This window comes from Ranitomeya imitator, chromosome 2 (genome assembly GCF_032444005.1).
Source record: "Ranitomeya imitator isolate aRanImi1 chromosome 2, aRanImi1.pri, whole genome shotgun sequence".
NCBI lineage: Eukaryota > Metazoa > Chordata > Amphibia > Anura > Dendrobatidae > Ranitomeya > Ranitomeya imitator.
The window spans coordinates 736,243,226-736,268,399 of NC_091283.1; the positions used below are offsets into that span (position 1 = coordinate 736,243,226).

Sequence of the window (25,174 nt, forward strand, 5' to 3'; positions counted from 1 at the left end):
AGACCCATCTACACACTGAGCAGGGCGTTTTACCAGCACTTACGTGTTATTAGATTATCATTTCAGAGGCTTAACAGATTAATGCAGAAGAAAAGAAATCAAAGTTCACAGAATAATGTTTTCTTTGATTTCCCAGTACTCCATGTGCTAGAATAAGAGACGGCAACGCTAATGTTCATTGTGTTCCACAGAATGAGCTGCAGCAATAAAGAAAATCTCCAGATTTTCCATTTCCACTGCGCAAAAGTACTTACCACAAAAGTAGCAGATGACATGAATAATACATATTGTATAATCTGCCAAGCTTGGGCCTGTAATAAACTTTTACTCTAAAAGCACATATACAAATTGAGTAAAGTCATCCGGACCCACTGATTTCGGCAGGATCAACCTATAAAATAAGGCTGTATTTCACATGTTATGGCTGCAGTGTAGCTTTTTTGCCGAGATCACAGTAAAACCGCATAATTTTACCTGTGATTTTTGAAAATTGCAGCAAAGCAATGCAATTTTCCCCATAAATGCCTCACAAAACCAACAAATTCCTTATGTGGAGATAAAGAACAGGTGGTGTGAATTCAGTCTTTTATCTTCTAAGCCTATCAGCTGCATCCATTCTTCTCTGGCCTCGACTTACTTTGCTTTTCTTAATGATAATACATGAATTATTATATTTATGCGCCTGGATCTGACAATATTCCAATACAGCTAATCATGTCTTCTGAAGCAGCAGTCGATGTCACCATATGCCTGTATTTACTGGTAAATGGTTCGGGACAAGATCTGTGTTTATTCCTATTCCGAAGAAGGGAGATGCTGCCAACTGTGGAAACTATCAGACTATTGCACTCATACCTTATTCCAACAAAATACTACTGAAGATCCTAAAAAGATGGTGAAAGGCCTTACTTTGACAAAGAGCTGTCAGAGGAAGAAGCAAGATTCATAAAAGGCAGGGGACCAAGAAATGTGGTTGCTAGCATTAGATGGATAGTGGAAAAGGCCAAAGACTAGGATAACCATCTTTGCTTCATCATCTACAGCAAAACCTTTGACTGTGTTGTTCACCAGAAACTGAAATACAATGAAGAATATGCCAAACCATCTGATCAGCCTCATTTGGAAGCTTACATTGACCAAGCAGCAACAGTCCTAACGGAACATGGTGACTCTGCATGGCTCAAACTAGAGTGAGGCGTCAGCCAAGGTTATATCTTGTCACCATTTCTCTTCAGTTTATATGCAGAAGCTATTTTCAGGAAGGGTGGACCTGCCAAAAAAAGAGGTAATCAGAATTGAAAATTTTATATAAAGCTCACCACTAGTGATGAGCGAGTGTACTCGTTGCTTGGGTTTTCCCGAGCACGCTCGGGTGGTCTCCGAGTATTTGTTAGTGTTCAGAGATTTCGTTTTCATTGCGGCAGCTGAACCAGGCTGAGTACATGTGGGGGTTGCCTGGTTGCTAGGGAATCCCCACATGTATTCAAGTTTTCTAGTCATAAATACTCGGAGGTCACCCCGAGTACACTTGCTCATCACTACTGACCACACATGCTTTAGAATAAATGCTTTGAACGAATCCTCCAACAGTGCACAGCCAACATATGAAGCGGAAATAGAAGTTTGCAGCACATCCATTCAAATAAAAACCGTTTTCTTTATTTACCGTAGGTTTCCGTAAAAATAGATGAATCCATTTAGACAATTAAAAAACTTTTTCCTCCACTAAATTAATTCACCTATTTTCGTGGAAATCTAAGTAAAGAAAACTTTTTTCGAATGGATGTGCCACAAACTTCCCTCTATTTCCTCTTCATGTAATCCAAATTGCTAGACGAATCATCAATAATCTTAGCAAGGCAAACGATACAACATTGATAGCAACAATCGTAGAGTGTCAAAATGGAAAGCTCAAACATGGGACTGCTACTCAACACAAAGAAGATAGATATTGACTACTGCCAGGTATGACCGGGACTCATTTGAGATGAACAGCAATGAACTGGAAGTTGTAAAGGGCTTCAACCTACATGTAAAGATGATCACTCAAAAAGGAGCTACATTTTACTTGCAACAAAGATACGGCTTGTCCATAGTTTGAGCTTTTCTGTGATAACAGACGGATACAAAACCTGGACGATAAAGTGACACAGAAGAAGACTCTTCGCCTTCGAAATGTGGTGCTGGAGAAGGATGTTATCAATACCATGGACGGCAAGAGGAACAAACAAATTTTAGAACAAATCAAGCCAGACACGCCACTTGAAGCAACGATAACCGGGCTACCTTTTGCCTACTTTGGACACGTCATACAAAATCGCTGGAGAAGGAAATAATATTCGTAAGGATAGGAGGAACAAGGCAAAGAGAAAGACCAGCAACCCAATGGCTTAATACTATCAAGATAATGGCAGATAAGATACTGGTGGGCCTATCTAGGCTTGCACATGATCTGTCTTCCTATAAAGCATTCATTCATCAAGTCTCCATGGCTCAAGATCAAGCCGAAGGCCACTAAATAAATATGTAAATTATCAACTGAATAAATCATTCATGTTTATGGAGAAGTTATGAGAGCTGGCCATCAGTCAAACAAGTGTTCAGTAAAAATGTATCTGAAGCCAAATTCAGATGAGATGAAGCATGGTCCGTAGGAACATGATAGATGGATGGGCCTTGTGTCTTCTGACCCAAACTCCACAGCCTCTAAAAAAGCCTCTAAGAGGCTGTCTTACAATAGCGCTCTTTTTTTTAATATTTATCAATTAAAGTTGTTGTGAAAGTAGGAAGATTTTTTTGTGTGTTTTTTTATTTACCTGGGACCTGATTAGGCATAATATTTTTGTTTTCCTAACTCAACAGCTTCATATATACCAATGAGGCTGTTGAGGTCAGGTCAATAGACCCTTGGCCCGTCCACCCATCATGTCCCATACACAGACGTCAGGATTCAGCCTAAGTATATGGGCATCACTAGTCATATATGTTTAAAGGGGTTTTCCACTACTAGGACCAAATCTTCTTACACTAAATGTTAGGCCCTGATAAAATAAACAAACTTATACTCTCCTCCCGTGCCGACATTATTCCAGCCTTGTCGACACTCGCAGACCCAGGGCTGTGTTGCGGGGGATTGACACGTGATGACCGGCACCCAATCAGCACTAGCATCACAGTCCCCGTCATCGTATGAACTGAATATGAAGCGGAAGTCAGGGCTGTAGATGATCTTAAACTTCATGTTCATTTCGACAGGCTGCGGGGACAGTGGCGCCAGCGTGGATTGGGTGCTGGCCACCATGTGTCATTTCACTTCATAACAGCCCCAAGGCTGCGAATGCCGACACCGCTCAAACGGAACCGGCACGGGAGGTGAGTATAGGTTTGTTTATTGTATCGGGGCAGAACATTTAGTTCAAGATGGGGTTGTCATAGTAGTGGACAACTCCTTTCAATTACTTTTGTCAACGAAGGATTAAACCAGTTTTAAAGAAAAAAAAAAAAGCACTCCAGGACAAGACTAGAATATAGTTATGCCTAATTTTGAGACCTTTTTAAAAAAAAAAAAAAAAATAGCATTTCATGACCTTCTCTATAACCTTTAGAAAATGCAAATCAGAAAACTGACTAAACCACAAGAGACTGCTTGAAAAAAGGCGCAAATTGTTTAATACATTTGTCACAAATCACAAAGTCAATGATTGAGAGGTATTCACTCACAAAAATTGGTAGCAATGCAATGATGAACTCATTATTCTGTTCCTTATTTGCACACATGCTGTAGGGAAAGAGCTGAGCTACATAGCAGAAACAAGCTGTAAGGATGTGTGAGATTATATTTTATCAAGCACTGCTCTTTAAAGCCGCCAAAAGAAGCCCCTCCATTGCTAAATACTGTTAGTAAGATCAAACTGCTGTTTTTTACAGTCACACAAGAACTTTCAGTGACATCCAAAATCTGTATATAGTAAGGTGTTTACCCCCAGAACCCTACCGGGTTATGGGAGGGCTGCAAAGACTTCTCACAGGTCTTCATTCGTGATGAACGAACGTGATTTGATTGGATAAGGAGTTTTTCGAGGATGCGTTCTCGAAAAATGTTAGATTCCCAGCGGCTGCATGTCTCACGGTTGTTCGACAGGCCCAACATATGAAGTGATTACCTGTTTGATAGACAATCCCTGCACGTGTTACGGCTGTCGAACAGCGGGGAGACATGCAGGCGCGAGGAAGACAACTTTGTTAGCACATGAGCATGGTCGGATAAGGCCTCTTTCACACTTCAGTCTTTTTCCGTGAAAATCCGTCGTTTTTTTTCACACTTCAGTCTTTTTCCGTCAAAATCCATCATTTTGTGAGAAAAAAAAACCGGATCCAGCAAATGTTGCTGCTGGATCCGTTTTTTTTTCATCGACTTGTATTAGCGACGGTTTGTGACGGATGGCCTTCAGTTTAACGGATCTGTCATAAATTCTGTGTCCGTCACCTGGAGACAACGGACATAGTAACGTTTTTTGTGTATGTTGAAAAATCGGACAGCGACTGATCCTGCGCTGTCCGTCGTTGGCTATAATGGAAGCCTATGGACGCAGGATCTGTCGCTGTCCGTCAGAAGACGGAATCCAGCGACTGGTCCCGTTTTTTGTAACTGAGCATGCCTAGAAGAATTTCCAATTCCTGTAATTTTAACCCATTTTTTTCATTCAGGGGAAAAAAATCTCTCTCTCTTTCTCTTCTCTCTCTTTCTCTTCTCAATCTCTCCCCCTTTCCCCCCGCAATTCCGGCAGCAGCTGCTCCGGCGGACCCATAAAAAAAAACGATCCAGTGCATCAGTTTTTTACAATCCGCTCAGGATCCGTCTTTTCAACACTTTGACGGATTGTGACTGATTCTAAAAAACTGATGTGTGAAAGAGGCCTAACACCTTATCCAAGAAAGTTCACTCAACACTAGTCTTCATCTCTTGGTCACATGACGGTATTTTAGGGCATGTGCTCCCATCTACGTGTAAGTGCCTTTTTAATATAGGGATGTAATTCTTTTCATCTATAACCTGTTTGCAAATCTGTCACTTTACAAAATTATTCCTAGGGAATACAACATCTTTTTCTTTTTTTTCCTTATTTTCAGGCCAAGCAATGGGAGGTACAGTGAGTGCATTGGCCGCAATTTTGGACCTGTCGATTGCATCCAACGTTACAGATAGTGCCCTTGCTTATTTCCTGACTGCCGACCTCTTCCTTCTGATATGCATCTGTTTGTATCTGATCCTTCCCAGAATAGAGTACTCCAGGTAAGATCTTTATGTGGTTCCAGATTAATTCTTCCTAAAGGTACCATCACACATAACGATATCGTTAACAATATCGTTGCTTTTTGTGACGTAGCAACGATATCGTTAAGGAAATCGTTATGTGCGACCAACGATCAGGCCCCTGCTGGGAGATCGTTGGTCGCAGAGGAAAGTCCAGAACTTTATTTCGTCGCTGGATCTCCCGCTGACATCGCTGGATCGGCGTGTGTGACGCCGATTCAGCGATGTCTTCACTGGTAACCAGGGTAAACATTGGGTTACTAAGTGCAGGGCCGCGCTTAGTAACCTGATGTTTACCCTGGTTACCAGCGTAAACGTTAAGAAAGCAAACGCTACATACTTACCTTCAGCTGTCTGTCCCCGGCGCTGTGCTTCTCTGCACTCCTCCTGCATCCTGTGTCAGCGCCGGCCAGCCGGAAAGCACAGCGGTGACGTCACCGCTCTGCTTTCCGGCTGACCGGCGCTGACAGTGCAGGAAGCAGAGCGCCAGAGGACAGACAGCTGAAGGTAAGTATGTAGTGTTTGTTTTTTTAACGTTTACGCTGGTAACCAGGGTAAACATCGGGTTACTAAGCGCGGCCCTGCGCCTAGTAACCCGATGTTTACTCTGGTTACCCGGGGACTTCAGGATCGTTGGTCGCTGGAGAGCTGTCTGTGTGACAGCTCTCCAGCGACCAAACAGCGACGCTGCAGCGATCGACATCGTTGTCGGTATCGCTGCAGTGTCGCTTAGTGCTACGGTACCTATAGTTTTAGATGAAGCTAGGTCAGTACCCAGAGGTTACAGCCACTAATATGAGGCTTCTCTGGACACTGTCCGCCCTCGTCCCAGCAGACGTACAGAAAAATGTTTATGCAATTAGAAAAAAGAAGTCACAAGCTGCCAATTTTAGTAGATAAAACTTTTTTGCAACATTTATTAAATAGCATCATGTATTAAGATAATCAGATAAACTGATAGTACAAGAACATATAATCCATATAGGGTTACTATGTGAACAACAGATACAGGTAACAAAACCACGCACCACACCAAATATAGTACAACTTGAGGTCACAGGTTCAATAGAGTAGGTATATCATATAGTAACTGAACATTAAATGTCCCACTGGGAACCCATCAAAAGCAAGTGTCTAAGTAAGTGTCTAAGACTGGACCTCACCCATATTAGTCGTTGTGTGGACGTGGAAACACTTGCTTTTGATGGGTTCCCAGTGGGACATTTAATGTTCAGTTACTATATGATATACCTACTCTATTGAACCTGTGACCTCAAGTCGTACTATATTTGGTGTAGTGCGTGGTTTTGTTACCTGTATCTGTTGTTCACATAGTAACCCTATATGGATTATATGTTCTTGTACTATCAGTTTATCTGATTATCTTAATACACTAGATGGCAGCCCGATTCTAAAGAATTGGGAGTCTAGAATCCATATATACTTTATTTATTCAAATGTAAGAATAATACAATTAATAAATAATAGTAAGAAAGAACAAAAATAATAGGCAGTATATGGAGAAAACACCAAACAAAAGTTCAAAATTGGTGTGAAAATGTCACTGAACCACTTCACAACTAAATATATATAGTTTTGGTAAATGGTATTATCATTTTTTTGACGAAATTCGGCAGGAGCTTGAAGAGCAACGTCACTGGGCCCGCCTCCACGCAGTAGAAACTTGCTGTGAGGTAAAAATTCAAAAATCACACCAAAATGGCGGGCGGAGTGTGTCACAGTACGGCACGTTTCTGATTGGTCGCTCGCAGCAGGCGGCAACCAATCAGACACTGGACACTGTTAACGTCACTTATCTCCGGACATTAGCTCCGGACATTAGCTCCGGACATTAGCTCCGGACATTAGCTCCGGACATTAGCTCCGCACATTAGCTCCGGACATTAGCTCCGAACATTAGCTCCGGACAAAGCCACGGAAGTTGGCACAAATTGCAGGAAGTAGTATTCTAGGCAATTATATATTAGACTAGATGGCAGCCCGATTCTAAATAAAGAATCGGGAGTCTAGAATCCATATATACTTTATTTATTCATATTTATTTATGCTGCGAGCGACCAATCAGAAACGTGCCGTACTGTGACACACTCCGCCCGCCATTTTGGTGTGATTTTTGAATTTTTACCTCACAGCAAGTTTCTACTGCGTGGAGGCGGGCCCAGTGATGTTGCTCTTCAAGCTCCTGCCGAATTTCGTCAAAAAAATGATAATACCATTTACCAAAACTATATATATTTAGTTGTGAAGTGGTTCAGTGACATTTTCACACCAATTTTGAACTTTTGTTTGGTGTTTTCTCCATATACTGCCTATTATTTTTGTTCTTTCTCACTATTATTTATTAATTGTATTATTCTTACATTTGAATAAATAAAGTATATATGGATTCTAGACTCCCGATTCTTTAGAATCGGGCTGCCATCTAGTGTATATATGTGTATATATATATATATATATATATATATATATATATATATATATATATATATATATATATATATATATATATATATATACACAGTGGGGCAAAAAAGTATTTAGTCAGTCAGCAATAGTGCAAGTTCCACCACTTAAAAAGATGAGAGGCGTCTGTAATTTACATCATAGGTAGACCTCAACTATGGGAGACAAACTGAGAAAAAAAAATCCAGAAAATCACATTGTCTGTTTTTTTAACATTTTATTTGCATATTATGGTGGAAAATAAGTATTTGGTCAGAAACAATCAATCAAGATTTCTGGCTCTCACAGACCTGTAACTTCTTCTTTAAGAGTCTCCTCTTTCCTCCACTCATTACCTGTAGTAATGGCACCTGTTTAAACTTGTTATCAGTATAAAAAGACACCTGTGCACACCCTCAAACAGTCTGACTCCAAACTCCACTATGGTGAAGACCAAAGAGCTGTCAAAGGACACCAGAAACAAAATTGTAGCCCTGCACCAGGCTGGGAAGACTGAATCTGCAATAGCCAACCAGCTTGGAGTGAAGAAATCAACAGTGCGAGCAATAATTAGAAAATGTTAGACATACAAGACCACTGATAATCTCCCTCGATCTGGGGCTCCACGCAAAATCCCACCCCGTGGGGTCAGAATGATCACAAGAACGGTGAGCAAAAATCCCAGAACCACGCGGGGGGACCTAGTGAATGAACTGCAGAGAGCTGGGACCAATGTAACAAGGCCTACCATAAGTAACACACTACGCCACCATGGACTCAGATCCTGGAGTGCCAGACGTGTCCCACTGCTTAAGCCAGTACATGTCCGGGCCCATCTGAAGTTTGCTAGAGAGCATTTGGATGATCCAGAGGAGTTTTGGGAGAATGTCCTATGGTCTGATGAAACCAAACTGGAACTGTTTGGTAGAAACACAACTTGTCGTGTTTGGAGGAAAAAGAATACTGAGTTGCATCCATCAAACACCATACCTACTGTAAGGCATGGTGGTGGAAACATCATGCTTTGGGGCTGTTTCTCTGCAAAGGTGCCAGGACGACTGATCCAGGTACATGAAAGAATGAATGGGGCCATGTATCGTGAGATTTTGAGTGCAAACCTCCTTCCATCAGCAAGGGCATTGAAGATGAAACGTGGATGGGTCTTTCAACATGACAATGATCCAAAGCACACCGCCAGGGCAACGAAGGAGTGGCTTCGTAAGAAGCATTTCAAGGTCCTGGAGTGGCCTAGCCAGTCTCCAGATCTCAACCCTACAGAAAACCTTTGGAGGGAGTTGAAAGTCCGTGTTGCCAACCGAAAAGCCAAAAACATCACTGCTCTAGAGGAGATCTGCATGGAGGAATGGGCCAACATACCAACAACAGTGTGTGGCAACCTTGTGAAGACTTACAGAAAACGTTTGACCTCTGTCATTGCCAACAAAGGATATATTACAAAGTATTGAGATGAAATTTTGTTTCTGACCAAATACTTATTTTCCACCATAATATGCAAATAAAATGTTAAAAAAACAGACAATGTGATTTTCTGGATTTTTTTTTCTCAGTTTGTCTCTTATAGTTGAGGTCTACCTATGATGTAAATTACAGACGCCTCTCATCTTTTTAAGTGGTGGAACTTGCACTATTGCTGACTGACTAAATACTTTTTTGCCCCACTGTATATTCTAGATGGCAGCCCGACATTAGCTCCGGACAAAGCCACGGAAGTTGGCACAAATTGCAGGAAGTAGTATTCTAGGCAATTATATAATATATATATATATATATAATTATACATACAGAGAGCAGTGCACTATATGTAGTATGGATAAAAGGTAGTGGAAGATATGTAGTTCAATTAGTTATGAGTGTAGTTCTTAGTTTCCTTTCCCACGTCCTTTTTTTAAGGACTGCAAATACAGACATACGTGTACCCATTGTATACAATGGTGGTGCACACATATCAGGTTTTTCACATGGATGAGCGTTGACTTACAGACTTATTATATATCGTAAGTTACTAACCCTTGAAGTCAGCCCACTTGCCACCGCCACAGAGTAAGTTTACAGGGCGAGGCAAAGAGACAGATTTGGCCATCTTATGGATGTGCCATTTCTGAGGCGGCTGAGAGCTGATGTTGGTAGCCTGTGGTAGAGCAATATCTTTGGCCACTTGCCAGGCTATTAATATGAACCCACAGCTGTCTGTTTAGCCTTTGCTGGTATGAATTTAGGAAGACCCTACTTTTTTTTTTTTTTCTGGGGTCACCCTTACATTTACCAGTAAATGCTAAGCAAACACCTGTAAGCTGTTATTAATAGCCTGGAAACCTTATGGCGTATTGTCCCTTGCCCCGATTATTAATATCAGCTCCCAGCTGCGGGCTTTCTCTCTGCTGATTATTAAACTTGCACTGCAGCCCATGCCATTTTTTTTAATTTAATTCTTTATTTTACACAGAAGTTACAGAGCTGCTGCTAAATACAATCCCCTAATTGTCTTCTGGTTATGCTGATATCTGCACAAGCAGGAGACAATGATGAGTTTCCTTCAGCAGCCGGCCAGGCGCCTGGGAAAAGCGTGAACTGTACTACTTGCTCCCAGGCCCTGGTACATGTCACTCTGATGACACATGGATGTGATTCTTGTGTCATTAGTGTACACGTGTGCAGCATTCATTTTATCAATGCTGCGGAAAAAAACTGACATGTCTGCAGGTTTTTCACACAGTTACTCGGTCTTTCTGAAAAACCTGACATGTGGGCACCACCACTGAATACAATTGGCATGCTTGTGTCCATATATGCGGATGTGTGAAGAAGGCCGTGGAAGTATATTTACTTGGAGAATTGGTGACGGGTTCAATACTTACTTCACCCGCTGTGTGTGTTTGTGTATGAGATTGATATATACACTGCTCAAAAAAATAAATGGAACACTTAGAATATAACTCCAAGTAAATCAAACTGCTGTGAAATCAAACTGTCCACTTAAGACGCCACACTGTTTGACAATCAATTTCACATGCTGTCGTGCAAATGAAATAAACAACAGAAATTATTGGCAATTATCAAGACACACTCAATAAAGGAGTGGTTCTGCAAGTGAGGACCACAGACCACATCTCAGTAACAATGCTTTCTGGCTGATGTTTTGGTCACTTTTGAATGTTGGTTGTGCTTTCACACTCGTGGTAGCATGAGACGGACTCTACAACCCACACAAGTGGGTCAGGTAGTGCAGCTCATCCAGGATGGCACATCAATGCGAGCTGTAGCAAGAAGGTTTGCTGTGTCTGTCAGTGTAGTGTCCAGAGGCTGGAGGCGCTACCAGGAGACAGGCCAGTACACCAGGAGACGTTGAGGGGGCCGTATGAGGGCATCAACCCAGCAGCAGGACCGCTACCTCAGCTTTTGTGCAAGGAGGAACAGGAAGAGCACTGCGAGAGCCCTGAAAAATGACCTCCAGCAGGCCACAAATGTGCATGTGTCTGCACAAACTGTTAGAAACCGACTCCATGATGATGGTCTGAGTGCCCGACGTCCACAGATGGGGGTTGTGCTCAAAGCCCAACACCGTTCAGGATGCTTGGTATCTGCTACAGAACTTCAGGATTGACAAATTCTCCACTTTTGACCTGTGCTCTTCACAGATTAAAGCAGGTTCACACTGAGCACATGTGACAGACGTGATAGAGTCTGGAGACGCCATGGAGAGCCATCTGCTGCCTGCAACATCCTCAGCATGACCTGTTTGGCAGTGGGTTAGTAATGGTGTGGGAGGCATTTCTTTGTAGGGCTTCACAGCCCTCCGTGTGCTCGCCAGAGGTAGCCTGACTGCCATTAGGTACCGAGATGAGATCCTCAGACCCATTGTGAGATCATATGCTGGTGCGGTTGGCTGTGGGTTCCTCCTAATGCAGGACAATGCCAGACCTCATGTGGCTGGAGTATGTCAGCAGTTCCTGCAAGATGAAGGCATTGAAGCTATGGACTGGCGCGCCCGTTCCCCAGACCTGAATCCAATTGAACACATCTGGGACATCATGTCTCGCACCATCCACCAATGTCACATTGCACCACAGATTGTCCAGGAGTTGGCGGATGCTTTAGTCCAGGTCTGGGAGGAGGTCCCTCAGGAGACCATATGCCACCTCATCAGGAGCATGCCCAGGTGTTATAGGGAGGCCACACACACTATTGAGCATCATTTCCTTATTTTTAGGTATTTCCACTGAAGTTGGATCAGCCTGTAACTTCATTTTCCTCTTTGATTTTGAGCATCATTCCAACTCCAGACCTCCGTGGGATATTAGTTGCGATTTACATTGATCATTTTTAGGTTTTATTGTTCTCCACACATTCCACTATGTAATGAATAAAGATTTACAACCGGAATATTTCATTCAGTGATATCTAGGATGTGGGATTTTAGTGTTCCCTTTATTTTTTTTGAGCAGTGTATATTGTTCTGTCCGTTGTTTGTGAGGTGCAGCTGGGGACATAGTTTTGACAGACATGATTATGTGCAGCAAAGCATAAGTGATAGTCATGTGTGGTGTGACCATAGGTAACTGAATAGGAGTAAATATGATGTCTGTCACCTGACTCCACGGCACTTTGTGTGATCTTTTCATTCATCTCCGGTGACTGTGACCTGAACACACTATATACTAACCCATCACACTTAATTAAATTTACTGACACCATGTCAGCATCCCCTAGAGACTGGTAGCCATGTTAGCCAAGGGCATACACACAACACAAAGTAAGTGGTGATGTCATGCCCTCATTGGTATTGTTCAGTAAGCTGCTAATGTCCTTCTTATAGACCTGCAGTCTGCCAGGGTTTTAGTTTAAGGTCATTATTTTACACTTACATAAAACAAAAGTTACCGTTTCCTGTATGATAAGAAATGTCAGAGCTACCCTTTAGTTCATCCATTTTTGTTATTTAGTCATGCGACTAGATTCCTACATTCAGTGTTATAAAAAAAAAAATGTAAAAACCACAGGGTGAAACTGATGAGTTTCGGCCTGAGGTTACTTTTGCCAGAGTTTGATCATGCTTGTTCCGTCAGAAACCAAAAGAGAAGTAGAGGTGTCAGCGAGAAGCCGAGTGTCCTTACAGACAGATGACTCGGGCCGGTTTCTCAATCTGTAGCATCTGTGCCAGTTTCCTTACTCCATTCACTAACATCACTATGGAGAAGCTCTACACAAAGCAGAAGACTTACATCGCTATGATTATACTATTCTCTGTTTCACATGTTGGACATCTTTTATGTTTTTTAGTAAATAAGAAACTGACCACAAGTTCCCAAATTTTGTATTCCACTGACCGACCACCTTGTCACATTGCTCAGGTCCTTAGGCAACGCCATCTTCTTGGAATACATATACCTTTCCCATGACACAAACCAGGAAAAGCAGTTGTATGTAGATAAATGTGCATGAGGCTGGAACCTTTGGACACGCTCTCTGCATTAAAGTGAACGTGTCATCAGGATTTTGCTCAGTAACCTACAAACACTGTCAGGTTGGCGCCATTATACTGATAATAATGATACCTGGAGTGAAGAAATCAGGGTGGATTTGATTTAAATCTAACTGATTTAAATCACGATTTAAATCACTAGTCAGTAAGGCTTGATTTAAATCAGTGATTTAAATCAAAGTTTCTACCTAACTGAATTTGACTCCGCAGAGGTCCCAGCCTCTTCTTCACGGCAAAAATGTTACAACATGAACAGAGTTGAGAAAAAGACCTTAATCCTATAGTTCTACAAACCTATGAATACAGAATCAACCCCTTCAGTGCCAAGTCCAAGAAGTTAGACAATATGTTTCTGATTGTTTGGAGTGGAATAGATCTGCACAACACAAGAAGAATGTGAATGACTCATCTTCATCACCGCACTTATCATGATGTTGCCTCATTCGCTCCACCAGGCTTTGCATCTCTTTGTTGCATCGTTTGCATTTTGCACGCATGCCTGCCTTACCGATAGGCAAAGGAGCTTCATTAAAATATTCCCAAACTGGGTCTCTTTTACGGCCTGCTGCCATTATAAGGAAATAATGTAATAAACCTCAGATCGTACACACAAACAGATCCAGACTTGTCTGTCTGTGGCTATGCTGCAGTATTGTGCTCAAAGTTTCACTTTCATTTTCTTGTCTGCTTGCCCTTCCTCCTCCTCACACTTAGATTCACATTTTTCTTGTGTTGTGCAGATCTATTCCACTCCAAACAATCAGAAACATATTGTCTAACTTCTTGGACTTGGCACTGAAGGGGTTGATTCTGTATTCATAGGTTTGTAGAACAATAGGATTAAGGTCTTTTTCTCAACTCTGTTCATGTTGTAACATTTTTGCCGTGAAGAAGAGGCTGGGACCTCTGCGGAGTCAAATTCAGTTTTGAGAACTGCGTAAGTAAAGCGAGCGTCTGTGATAATATAGGAGAGAAACTGCCCACTAATCCTACAGAAACCTCTGGAAGAGCATGGCATTGTGAATGTTACACATATACAACCTTTATTCTACTGAGTTAAACAATTCAGCTTTATCTCATGATGGAAGAACCTTTGGATGGTAAAATATTTTCCTCAAAAAGCAGTTTATTGAAAAAAATCCGATTTAAATAAAAAAAAATCTGATTTAAATCAAAAAAATCCGATTTTTTTTTTTTTTTTTTTTTTTTTTTTTTTTTTTTTAAAAAAAACATTGATTTTTATCCACCCTGGAAGAAATCCATCTTGTGGTTCTTGTGTAATCAGTGTTAGAACTTTTCAGTTAATGAGATGCTTGTACTTCGGGGCTGCCTGTGGGCAGAGTCTTATCTTCCTGCTCTAAGCCAGAGAAACCAAGGAAAGACCTGCCCACAGGCCACCCTGAAATACAAACATGTTCCTCATCCTAGAGACAGACTGTTTGTGCTTTGGGGTGAACTGTGGGCAGGTCTTTCCTTGGTTTCTCTGGCCTAGAGGCGAAGATAAGACTCTGCCCACAGGCTGTCCCGAAGTAAAAGCATCTCATTAACTGAAAAGTTCTAACACTGATTACACAAGAACCACAGGATGGATTTCTTCACCCCAGGAATCATTTTAATCAGTTTAATAGCGACAACCTCGCAGTGTCTGTAGTTTACCTGCTGACTGGTTTGCTTTAACCTCTTAATGACCACCAATACATTTTTAACTGGTCTGAGATAGAAGAGAACTTGCTGCATTAGCCACGATCAGTGTTGGCACCATCCATATCTGTTTAACCCCTCAGATGCTGTTGAGATCATGATTGTGTGGTCCAGATGTTTCCTGTTATGGACCTGGTGGTTAGGAGCACCCGGAACGACCTGATGGTTAAACTAACATAGGACAAGCTCTGGGAAGTGGGGGCTCTGCTGACCGCAATCCCTAATCCTATCACACACACTAGAAATAGCCGTGGAGCGTACCTAACTCTGCCTAGACGCCTCTTCACAGCCTAAGAGCTAACTAGCCCTAGAGATAGAAAATAAAGCCTACCTTGCCTCAGAGAAATTCCCCAAAGGAAAAGGCAGCCCCCCACATATATTGACTGTGAGTTAAGATGAAAGTCACAAACACAGAAATGAAACAGGTTTCAGCAAAGGAGGCCAGACTTACTAAACAGACTGAGGATAGGAAAGGTATCTTTGCGGTCTGCACAAAAACTACAAAAAGACCACGCAGAGTGTGCAAAAAGACCCCCGCACCGACTCACGGTGCGGAGGTGCCACTCTGCATCCCAGAGCTTCCAGCTAGCAAGGCAAAATCATGATAGCAAGCTGGACAAGAAAACAATGAACAAATAATTAACTAGCAGGGACTTAGCTTCTGCTGGAGTAGACAGGTCACCAGAAAGATCCAAGAACGAACTGAACCAGTACAAGAACATTGACAGCTGGCATGGAGTAATGATCTGAGTGGAGTTAAATAGAGCAGCCAGCCAAAGAATAAACTAAGTCACCTGTGGAAGGAACCTCAGAACCAGCAGCTCCATTCACAGCCACCAGAGGGAGTCCATGGACAGAACTCGCCGAAGTACCATTCATGACCACAGGAGGGAGTTTGATAACAGAATTCACAACAGTACCCCCTCCCTTGAGGAGGGGTCACCGAACCCTCACCAGAGCCCCCAGGCCGATCAGGACGAGCCAAATGAAAGGCACGAACTAGATCGGCAGCATGAACATCAGAGGCAAAAACCCAGGAATTATCTTCCTGACCATAACCCTTCCACTTGACCAGGTACTGGAGTTTCCATCTCGAAATACTAGAATCTAAAATCTTCTCCACCACATACTCCAACTCCCCCTCGACCAACACCGGGGAAGGAGGGTCAACGGAGGGAACCATAGGCGCCACGTATCTCCGCAATAACGACCTATGGAACACATTATGGATGGTAAAAGAAGCTGGAAGGGCCAAACGAAATGACACAGGATTGAGAACTTCAGAAATCTTATACGGACCAATAAAACGAGGCTTAAACTTAGGAGAGGAAACCTTCATAGGAACATAACGAGACGACAACCAAACCAAATCCCCAACATGAAGTCGGGGACCAACACAGCGCCGGCGGTTAGCGAAACGTTGAGCCTTGTCCTGGGACAATGTCAAATTGTCCACCACATGAGTCCAAATCTGCTGCAACATGTCCACCACAGAATCCACACCAGGACAGTCTGAAGGCTCAACCTGCCCTGAAGAGAAACGAGAATTACAGAAAAAAGGCGAAACCAAAGTAGCCGAGCTGGCCCGATTATTAAGGGCGAACTCAGCCAAACGCAAGAAGGACACCCAATCATCCTGATCAGCAGAAACAAAGCATCTCAGATATGTTTCCAAAGTCTGATTAGTTCGTTCGGTTTGACCATTTGTCTGAGGATGGAAAGCCGAAGAAAAAGACAAATCAATGCCCATCTTAGCACAAAAGGACCGCCAAAACCTCGAAACAAACTGGGAACCTCTGTCCGAGACGATGTTCTCCGGAATGCCATGCAAACGAACCACATGCTGGAAAAATAATGGCACCAAATCAGAGGAGGAAGGCAATTTAGACAAGGGTACCAAATGGACCATCTTAGAGAAGTGATCACAAACCACCCAAATGACCGACATCCTTTGAGAGACAGGGAGATCTGAAATAAAATCCATGGAAATATGCGTCCAGGGCCTCTTCGGGACCGGCAAGGGCAAAAGCAACCTACTGGCACGAGAAGAGCAGGGCTTAGCCCGAGCACAGATTTCACAGGACTGCACAAAAGAACGCACATCCCGTGACAAAGAAGGCCACCAAAAGGATCTAGCCACCAAATCTCTGGTACCAAAGATTCCAGGATGACCAGCCAACACCGAACAATGAACCTCAGAGATAACTCTACTAGTCCATCTATCAGGGACAAACAGTTTCTCCGCTGGACAACGGTCAGGTCTATCAGCCTGAAACTTCTGCAGCACCCGCCGCAAATCAGGGGAGATGGCAGACAAAATTACCCCCTCTTTGAGAATACCTGCTGGCTCAGGAACACCCGGAGAGTCAAGCACAAAACTCCTTGAAAGGGCATCAGCCTTCATATTCTTAGAGCCCGGAAGGTACGAAACCACAAAATCAAAACGGGAGAAAAATAGCGACCATCGAGCCTGTCTAGGATTCAACCGTTTGGCAGACTCGAGATAAGTCAAATTCTTGTGATCCGTCAAGACCACCACGCGATGCTTGGCTCCTTCAAGCCAATGTCGACACTCCTCGAACGCCCACTTCATGGCCAACAACTCTCGATTGCCAACATCATAATTGCGCTCAGCAGGCGAGAACTTTCTAGAAAAGAAGGCACATGGTTTCATCACCTAGCCATCAGAACTTCTTTGAGACAAAACAGCCCCTGCTCCAATCTCAGAAGCATCAACCTCGACCTGAAAAGGGAGCGAAACATCTGGCTGGCACAACTCAGGGGCAGAAGAAAAACGATGCTTCAACTCCTGAAAAGCCTCTATGGCCGCAGAGGACCAATTGACCACATCAGCACCTTTCTTGGTCAAATCAGTCAACGGTTTAGCAACACTAGAAAAATTAGCGATGAAGCGACGGTAAAAATTAGCAAAGCCCAGGAACTTCTGCAGGCTCTTCACAGATGTCGGCTGAGTCCAATCATAAATGGCCTGGACTTTAACAGGGTCCATCTCGATAGGAGAAGGGGAAAAAATGAAAACCAAAAATGAAACCTTCTGAACTCCAAAGAGACATTTTGACCCCTTCACAAACAAGGAATTCGCACGAAGGACCTGGAACACCATTCTGACCTGCTTCACATGAGACTCCCAATCATCCGAAAAGACCAAAATATCATCCAAATATACAATCATGAATCTATCCAGGTACCTTCGGAAGATGTCATGCATAAAGGACTGAAACACAGATGGAGCATTAGAAAGCCCGAATGGCATCACCAGGTACTCAAAATGGCCCTCGGGCGTATTAAATGCTGTTTTCCATTCATCGCCCTGTTTAATACGCACAAGATTATACGCCCCTCGAAGATCTATCTTGGTGAACCAACTAGCCCCCTTAATCCTAGCAAACAAATCAGACAGCAGCGGCAAAGGGTACTGAAATTTGACCGTGATCTTAAGAAGGCGGTAATCAATACAAGGTCTCAAAGAACCATCCTTCTTGGCCACAAAAAAGAACCCTGCTCCCAACGGTGATGACGACGGGCGAATATGCCCTTTCTCCAAGGATTCCTTTATATAACTCCGCATAGCGGCGTGCTCTGGCACAGATAAATTGAACAGTTGGCCCTTAGGAAACTTACTACCAGGAATCAAATTAATAGCACAATCGCAATCCCTATGAGGAGGTAGGGCACTGGATTTGGGCTCATCAAATACATCCTGGTAATCCGACAAAAACTCAGGGACTTCAGAAGGAGTGGAAGACGAAATTGACAGCAATGGAACATCACCATGTACCCCTTGACAACCCCAGCTGGACACAGACATTGATTTCCAATCCAATACTGGATTATGGACCTGTAGCCATGGCAACCCCAAAACGACCACATCATGCAGATTATTCAACACCAAAAAGCGAATATCCTCCTGATGTGCAGGAGCCATGCACATGGTCAATTGAGTCCAGTACTGAGGCTTATTCTTGGCCAAAGGCGTAGCATCAATTCCTCTCAATGGAGTAGGATACTGCAAGGGCTCCAAGAAAAAACCACAGCGCCTGGCAAACTCCAAGTCCATCAAATTCAGGGCAGCTCCTGAATCCACAAATGCCATAACAGAATAGGACGACAAAGAGCAAATCAGAGTAACGGACAAAAGAAATTTAGACTGTACCATACCAATGGTGGCAGACCTAGCGAACTGCTTAGTGCGCTTAGGACAATCGGAGATAGCATGAGTGGAATCACCACAGTAAAAACACAGCCCATTCCGACGTCTGTGTTCTTGCCGTTCAGCTCTGGTCAAAGTCCTATCACATTGCATAGGCTCAGGCCTATGCTCAGAGAATACCGCCAAATGGTGCACAGCTTTGCGCTCACGCAAGCGCCGATCGATCTGAATGGCCAAGGACATAGACTCATTCAGACCAGCAGGCGTGGGAAATCCCACCATGACATCCTTAAGGGCTTCAGAAAGACCCTTTCTGAAAATTGCCGCCAGGGCACACTCATTCCACTGAGTAAGCACAGACCACTTTCTAAACTTCTGACAATATACCTCCGCTTCATCCTGACCCTGACACAAAGCCAGCAAGTAGAATAAACGAAGAGCTAGCACTCAACACGAGCTGGGGTGTGGACGGTGCAAGTGAAAGGAGTCAGAATACCCCAAATACTAGAAGAGAACGAATCACTGCACACGTCAGAATGAGTCAATTTTCGCTGAAGTGAAGATTTTTTTATTTATTCAAGGTGCAAAAAAGGAAATTCAAGGACGTAACAAGGCAATGGTTCAAACTCTAACGTTTCGGCCACTCAGTGGCCTTGGTCACAGAGTAGTGCTGAAAAAATGAAAAAAGACGTATAAGTAAACAATATATACAATGAATACAATGATGAACAAGGTTATGTACATACTATATACAACTTGATTGCGGTTCCGTGTGGAAAACCAAACCACAACAAGAACCAAAGAGAGATGGAACACATGTCAATGGAAGTAATGCAATAGGCAGGCAAATGTTGTACCCACCCTGTAAACGACGTTTATATATAAGGACATAAAGAAAAGGAAAAGGGTTTTGCAGGAGTCTAAAGATAAGAATCAAATAAAAAGGCAGGACAAGAAAAACACATACCCTCAGTGGAAGTCCTAATGATATCATATGGTCAAATAATATTCAAAAGACGGGTACGGCCCCGTGGTACCCTAATGAGGCAACAGGAAAATAAGACAAGGTGTTGGTATTTAGATGAAATGAATCCCATACGAGTATGTAGATTTAACTAGTGGATAATGAGCACTGAACTGATACATGTGATAAGGATCCCTATGTGGGATGTATGGGGATAGATACATATACACAAATGAGGTATTTACCCAAAATGAAGTCAGAGGGCACTTAATGCTAGGTAATGGATAATCGAAGTGCAATAGTCCAAAGTGGGCTTCAGCTGAAACACAGAACACGTACATGTATCCATATATAGTGATTGGTAAACCAATGGTAGAGGAGACACAATATGTGTTTATAAAATTAGAAAATTTAGACTACCAAATGTCCTAGTCCAAACCAAGTTCCATGGACCTCTAAGGGAGTACTGTAGAAAGTAGGAGCAGGCGGCGTAAGTGTGCCCGTACGGGAAAACCGTCACGTTCTGTAAAGAAATGTATATCATGGAGTATGGTGGTGACTGAATATACCGGGTTAAACTACAATTTCGTGTTGTAGAACACCAAATGGTTACTATGTCCGTAGAGGAGATGCATACCTAGGGTCCTTAGTATAGCAAAGGTAGTGGAGGAAATTATGTCCAGGCATAAGCCCTATGGTACGTGTTAGTGCAGCTAGGGTTCACCTAAAAAGTATCTGAGAAGAGATGCAAAATTAGAGAGAAGCGGTATGACCGCATGAAGGGCACTTATCTGGGGTCCGAAGCTCACATCCATTGGTGGTGCAGGGGTCACAGCGTCTGCCTGGTAAGTCCGGGGAGCGGTGCCGACACGCAACAGTGTCTTGGCAGAGGAGGCGGATGTGGCAAGGGACCGGCCGACGCTGTTAAGAAGCGCCGCGGCCGGAAGTGGGAGGACCAAACCGGCGCCTGCGCAGAGCGGACAAGGCGAGCGACGGACCAGCCAGAGACGGCTCGCGCCTGCGTAGTGCAACTTGTGTACAGAAAGGCAACAAGGAGAGCGCAGGCGCCGCTGCACAGTAATGAATGGATGGGAGCGATACAGAAGTCTGTGTTAGTGCGTACAAAGGCACTGATGTGTAGTATAGGCGTAGAAGAGGACAAGGGAAACAGATAGATTAGGAGTGTACTACTAGTCTGAATGAGGTATAAATGTAGATGGCATGAAAGGGGACAATTGTGTAATCCTCACCAGTCCAATGAATAGAAGTGGAGGACCCTATTTGTAAAGGAAAAGAAAATGCATATATATGTGCAAATAGATAAGTATAGACCCAAATACATATTTCTGTATAATGTCAACACATGTTGTAAGGCAGAATCACTTAAACATACATATACGTAGCAAAATCTAATAGGAGTCCAAAACACTCTGATTATTCATGGGAGGAACCTTGAGTTGAGAGGGTCAAATTGGAGGTTATGATAAAGTAAAATAAAAAATATCACTGAAAATAAGTTGCCTAGGACACACAAAAAATGGAAAGTAAAGCTATACCTGAAATGGGGGAAAAAATAAAAATAAAAATAAAAAAAGAAAATAAAAGATAAAAATGAATGAAAGGAAACTTTTTTAAAAAATTGGAAAGGAAACTTTTTATAAACCAACTCCTAAAGGGCATGTGTCTTACCATCCTGTTGAGGAAAATTACGAATTCTACTGGTGCAGTGGGTTAAGTCGCCTAAGGAAAAATAGAAACCTGGTTAGGATAGCCATTCAATTTCCCTATTGAGTCCCCTAGGGTGGAGAGTGTCTGGCGTGTATATCCAGTAGGATTCCCGTTGTTTGAGCAGCAAGATTTTCTCTGCCTGATCCACTGAATTTGGTTCATCATAAAGCAATCCAAGCGCCAGAAAAAACGCATCTACATCACGCAATGCAGGATCTCCTGACGCAAGGGAAAATGCCCAGTCTTGAGGGTCACCACACAACAAAGAAATAATGATCTTTACTTGTTGAACGGGGTCACCAGAGGAGCTGGGTTTCAAAGCAAGAAACAGTTTACAATTATTTTTGAAATTCAGGAACTTAGATCTATCCCCGGAAAACAAATCAGGAATTGGAATTCTAGGCTCTAACATCGGATTCTGAACCACAAAATCTTGAATGTTTTGTACCCTTGCAGTGAGATGATCCACACAAGAGGACAGACCTTGAATGTCCATCTCTACACCTGTGTCCTGAACCACCCAGAGGTTAAAGGGAACCTGTCACCCCGTTTTTTGAGATTGAGCTATAAATACTGTTAAATAGGGCCTGCGCTGTGTGTTCCTATAGTGTATGTAGTGTACCCCAATTCCCCATGTATGCTGAGAAATAACTTACCAAAGTCGCCGTTTTCGCCTGTCAATCAGGCTGGTCAGGTCGGGAGGGCGTGGTGACATCGGTGGTTCTTCCTCAGCTTTACGTTGGTGGCGTAGTGGTGAACAAGCAGCGCGCGATCTGCGCTGTAATCCCTTGCATCGGTGGGGGCGGCCATCTTCCTGGGGCCGCGCGTGCGCAGATCGAGTGCTCTGCTGCACGGGGCTTCAGGAAAATGGCCGCGGGATGCCGCGCGTGCGCATTAGAGATCGCGGCGGCCATTTTCCCAAAGCCGAGTTTGCATCTCGGTTTGGGAAAATGGCCGCCGCGATCTCTAATGCGCACGCGCGGCATCCCGCGGCCATTTTCCTGAAGCCCCGTGCAGCAGAGCACTCGATCTGCGCACGCGCGGCCCCAGGAAGATGGCCGCCCCCACCGATGCAAGGGATTACAGCGCAGATCGCGCGCTGCTTGTTCACCACTACGCCACTACGCCACCAACGTAAAGCTGAGGAAGAACCACCGATGTCACCACGCCCTCCCGACCTGACCAGCCTGATTGACAGGCGAAAACGGCGACTTTGGTAAGTTATTTCTCAGCATACATGGGGAATTGGGGTACACTACATACACTATAGGAACACACAGCGCAGGCCCTATTTAACAGTATTTATAGCTCAATCTCAAAAAACGGGGTGACAGGTTCCCTTTAAGGGGAAAAGAAAGACAAAACACACTGCAGAGAAAAAAAATGGTCTCAGAACTTCTCTTATTCCTCTATTGAGATGCATTAACACTTTGGGCCAGCTGTACTGTTATGGACCTGGTGGTTAGGAGCACCCGGAACGACCTGATGGTTAAACTCACACAGGACAAGCTCTGGGAAGTGGGAGCTCTGCTGACCGCAACCCCTAATCCTATCACACACACTAGAAATAGCCGTGGAGCGTACCTAACTCTGCCTAGATGCCTCTTCACAGCCTAAGAGCTAACTAGCCCTAGAGATAGAAAATAAAGCCTACCTTGCCTCAGAGAAATTCCCCAAAGGAAAAGGCAGCCCCCCACATATATTGACTGTGAGTTAAGATGAAAGTCACAAACACAGAAATGAAACAGGTTTCAGCAAAGGAGGCCAGACTTACCTTTCCTATCCTCAGTCTATTTAGTATCTTTGCGGTCAGCACAAAAACTACAAAAAGACCACGCAGAGTGTGCAAAAAGACCCCCGCACCGACTCACGGTGCGGAGGTGCCACTCTGCATCCCAGAGCTTCCAGCTAGCAAGGCAAAATCATGATAGCAAGCTGGACAAGAAAACAATGAACAAATAATTAACTAGCAGGGACTTAGCTTCTGCTGGAGTAGACAGGTCACCAGAAAGATCCATGAACGAACTGAACCAGTACAAGAACATTGACAGCTGGCATGGAGTAACGATCTGAGTGGAGTTAAATAGAGCAGCCAGCCAAAGAATAAACTAAGTCACCTGTGGAAGGAACCTCAGAACCAGCAGCTCCACTCACAGCCACCAGAGGGAGTCCATGGACAGAACTCGCCGAAGTACCATTCATGATCACAGGAGGGAGTTTGATAACAGAATTCACAACAGTTTCCCATGGCAGTTCACAGCAAAATAGCGGCCTTAGAGTTTCCGGGCTATAGCGGCATATTCAGAAGTTAGCAACATTTAGGTGGTAAGAATACATTTTTCTGTTTCTGTCATGCCACTTTGTATTCATTCCTGAAAATCACCTGGAGGGTTAATAAACTACCTGACTTCAGTTTTTAATATGTCAGGGGGTGGCGCTGTTTTTAAAATGGTATCACTTTTGGGGGGTTTCCAATATATAGGACCCCCCAAAGTGTCTTCAAACCTGGAAAGGTCTCTAAAAACATAAATTTTGTAAATTTCCATGAAAAAAATGAAAAATGACTGCTACATTTTTAAACCTCCTAAAATGGCAACAAAATAAAATAGCATTTTACAAACGATGCTGATGTAAAGCAGACATGAGGGAAATGTTATTTATTAATGTTTTTCTTTGGTATGACCATCTGGATCAAAGGGATAATCATTAAAACTTTGAAAATTGCTAATTTTTTTAACATATTTGTCATTTCTGATATTTTTTATAAATAAACTGAAAACATATTGACCTAAATTTACCATGATCATAAATTTATAATGTGCCACGAAAAAACAGTCTCAAATAACTGGGATATGTTGAAGCATTCCAGAGGTATTACCACATAAAGTGACACTGGTCAAGCTTTAAAAATTTGGCCCCGTCACTAAGGGGTTAAGGTGTAAATGGCCACTTTAGCCCCTGTCCATGAAGATTTTTTCAGCTGGAAGTTCCTCTTAAAGGCTGGATGGACTGGTCTGGTCCCGTGCTCCTCCACCATCGGCCATTGTGTGAATAGGAGCACTGTGCCGTCTGTGAGGAAGGCGGCACGGACCAGATCCCCCCATTATCCAGGGATATGTTTAAGGACAGTAGCTGGCACGTCCTCATTGTACCAGGACAATAAAGCAGAAAAGGTACACAATAAGGCTTAATAAAGCAGTAAATTACGCAAGGTCAGTGCCTTGGCTGCAAGAGAGAAAACTTTTTTTTTTTTTTTTGTAGTATGCCTAGAGTACGTATAGTGCCACTGTTGGGTGAATGCTGCCCTCTGTATATGACCTGGGTGTATGTGAT

The 25,174-nt window shown here is 43.3% G+C and overlaps 1 protein-coding gene across 2 annotated transcripts in view; it reads left to right on the top strand.

Annotated features, from left to right (window-relative positions):
- Positions 1-25,174, top strand: part of SLC29A3 (solute carrier family 29 member 3) — a 94,964-nt gene that overhangs the window by 50,115 nt on the left and 19,675 nt on the right. For both annotated transcript variants that reach the window (XM_069753212.1, XM_069753213.1), the window contains exon 5: positions 5,131-5,293. In XM_069753212.1, coding sequence (XP_069609313.1) covers positions 5,131-5,293 — 163 coding nt within the window. The remainder of the gene's footprint in view (positions 1-5,130; positions 5,294-25,174) is intronic.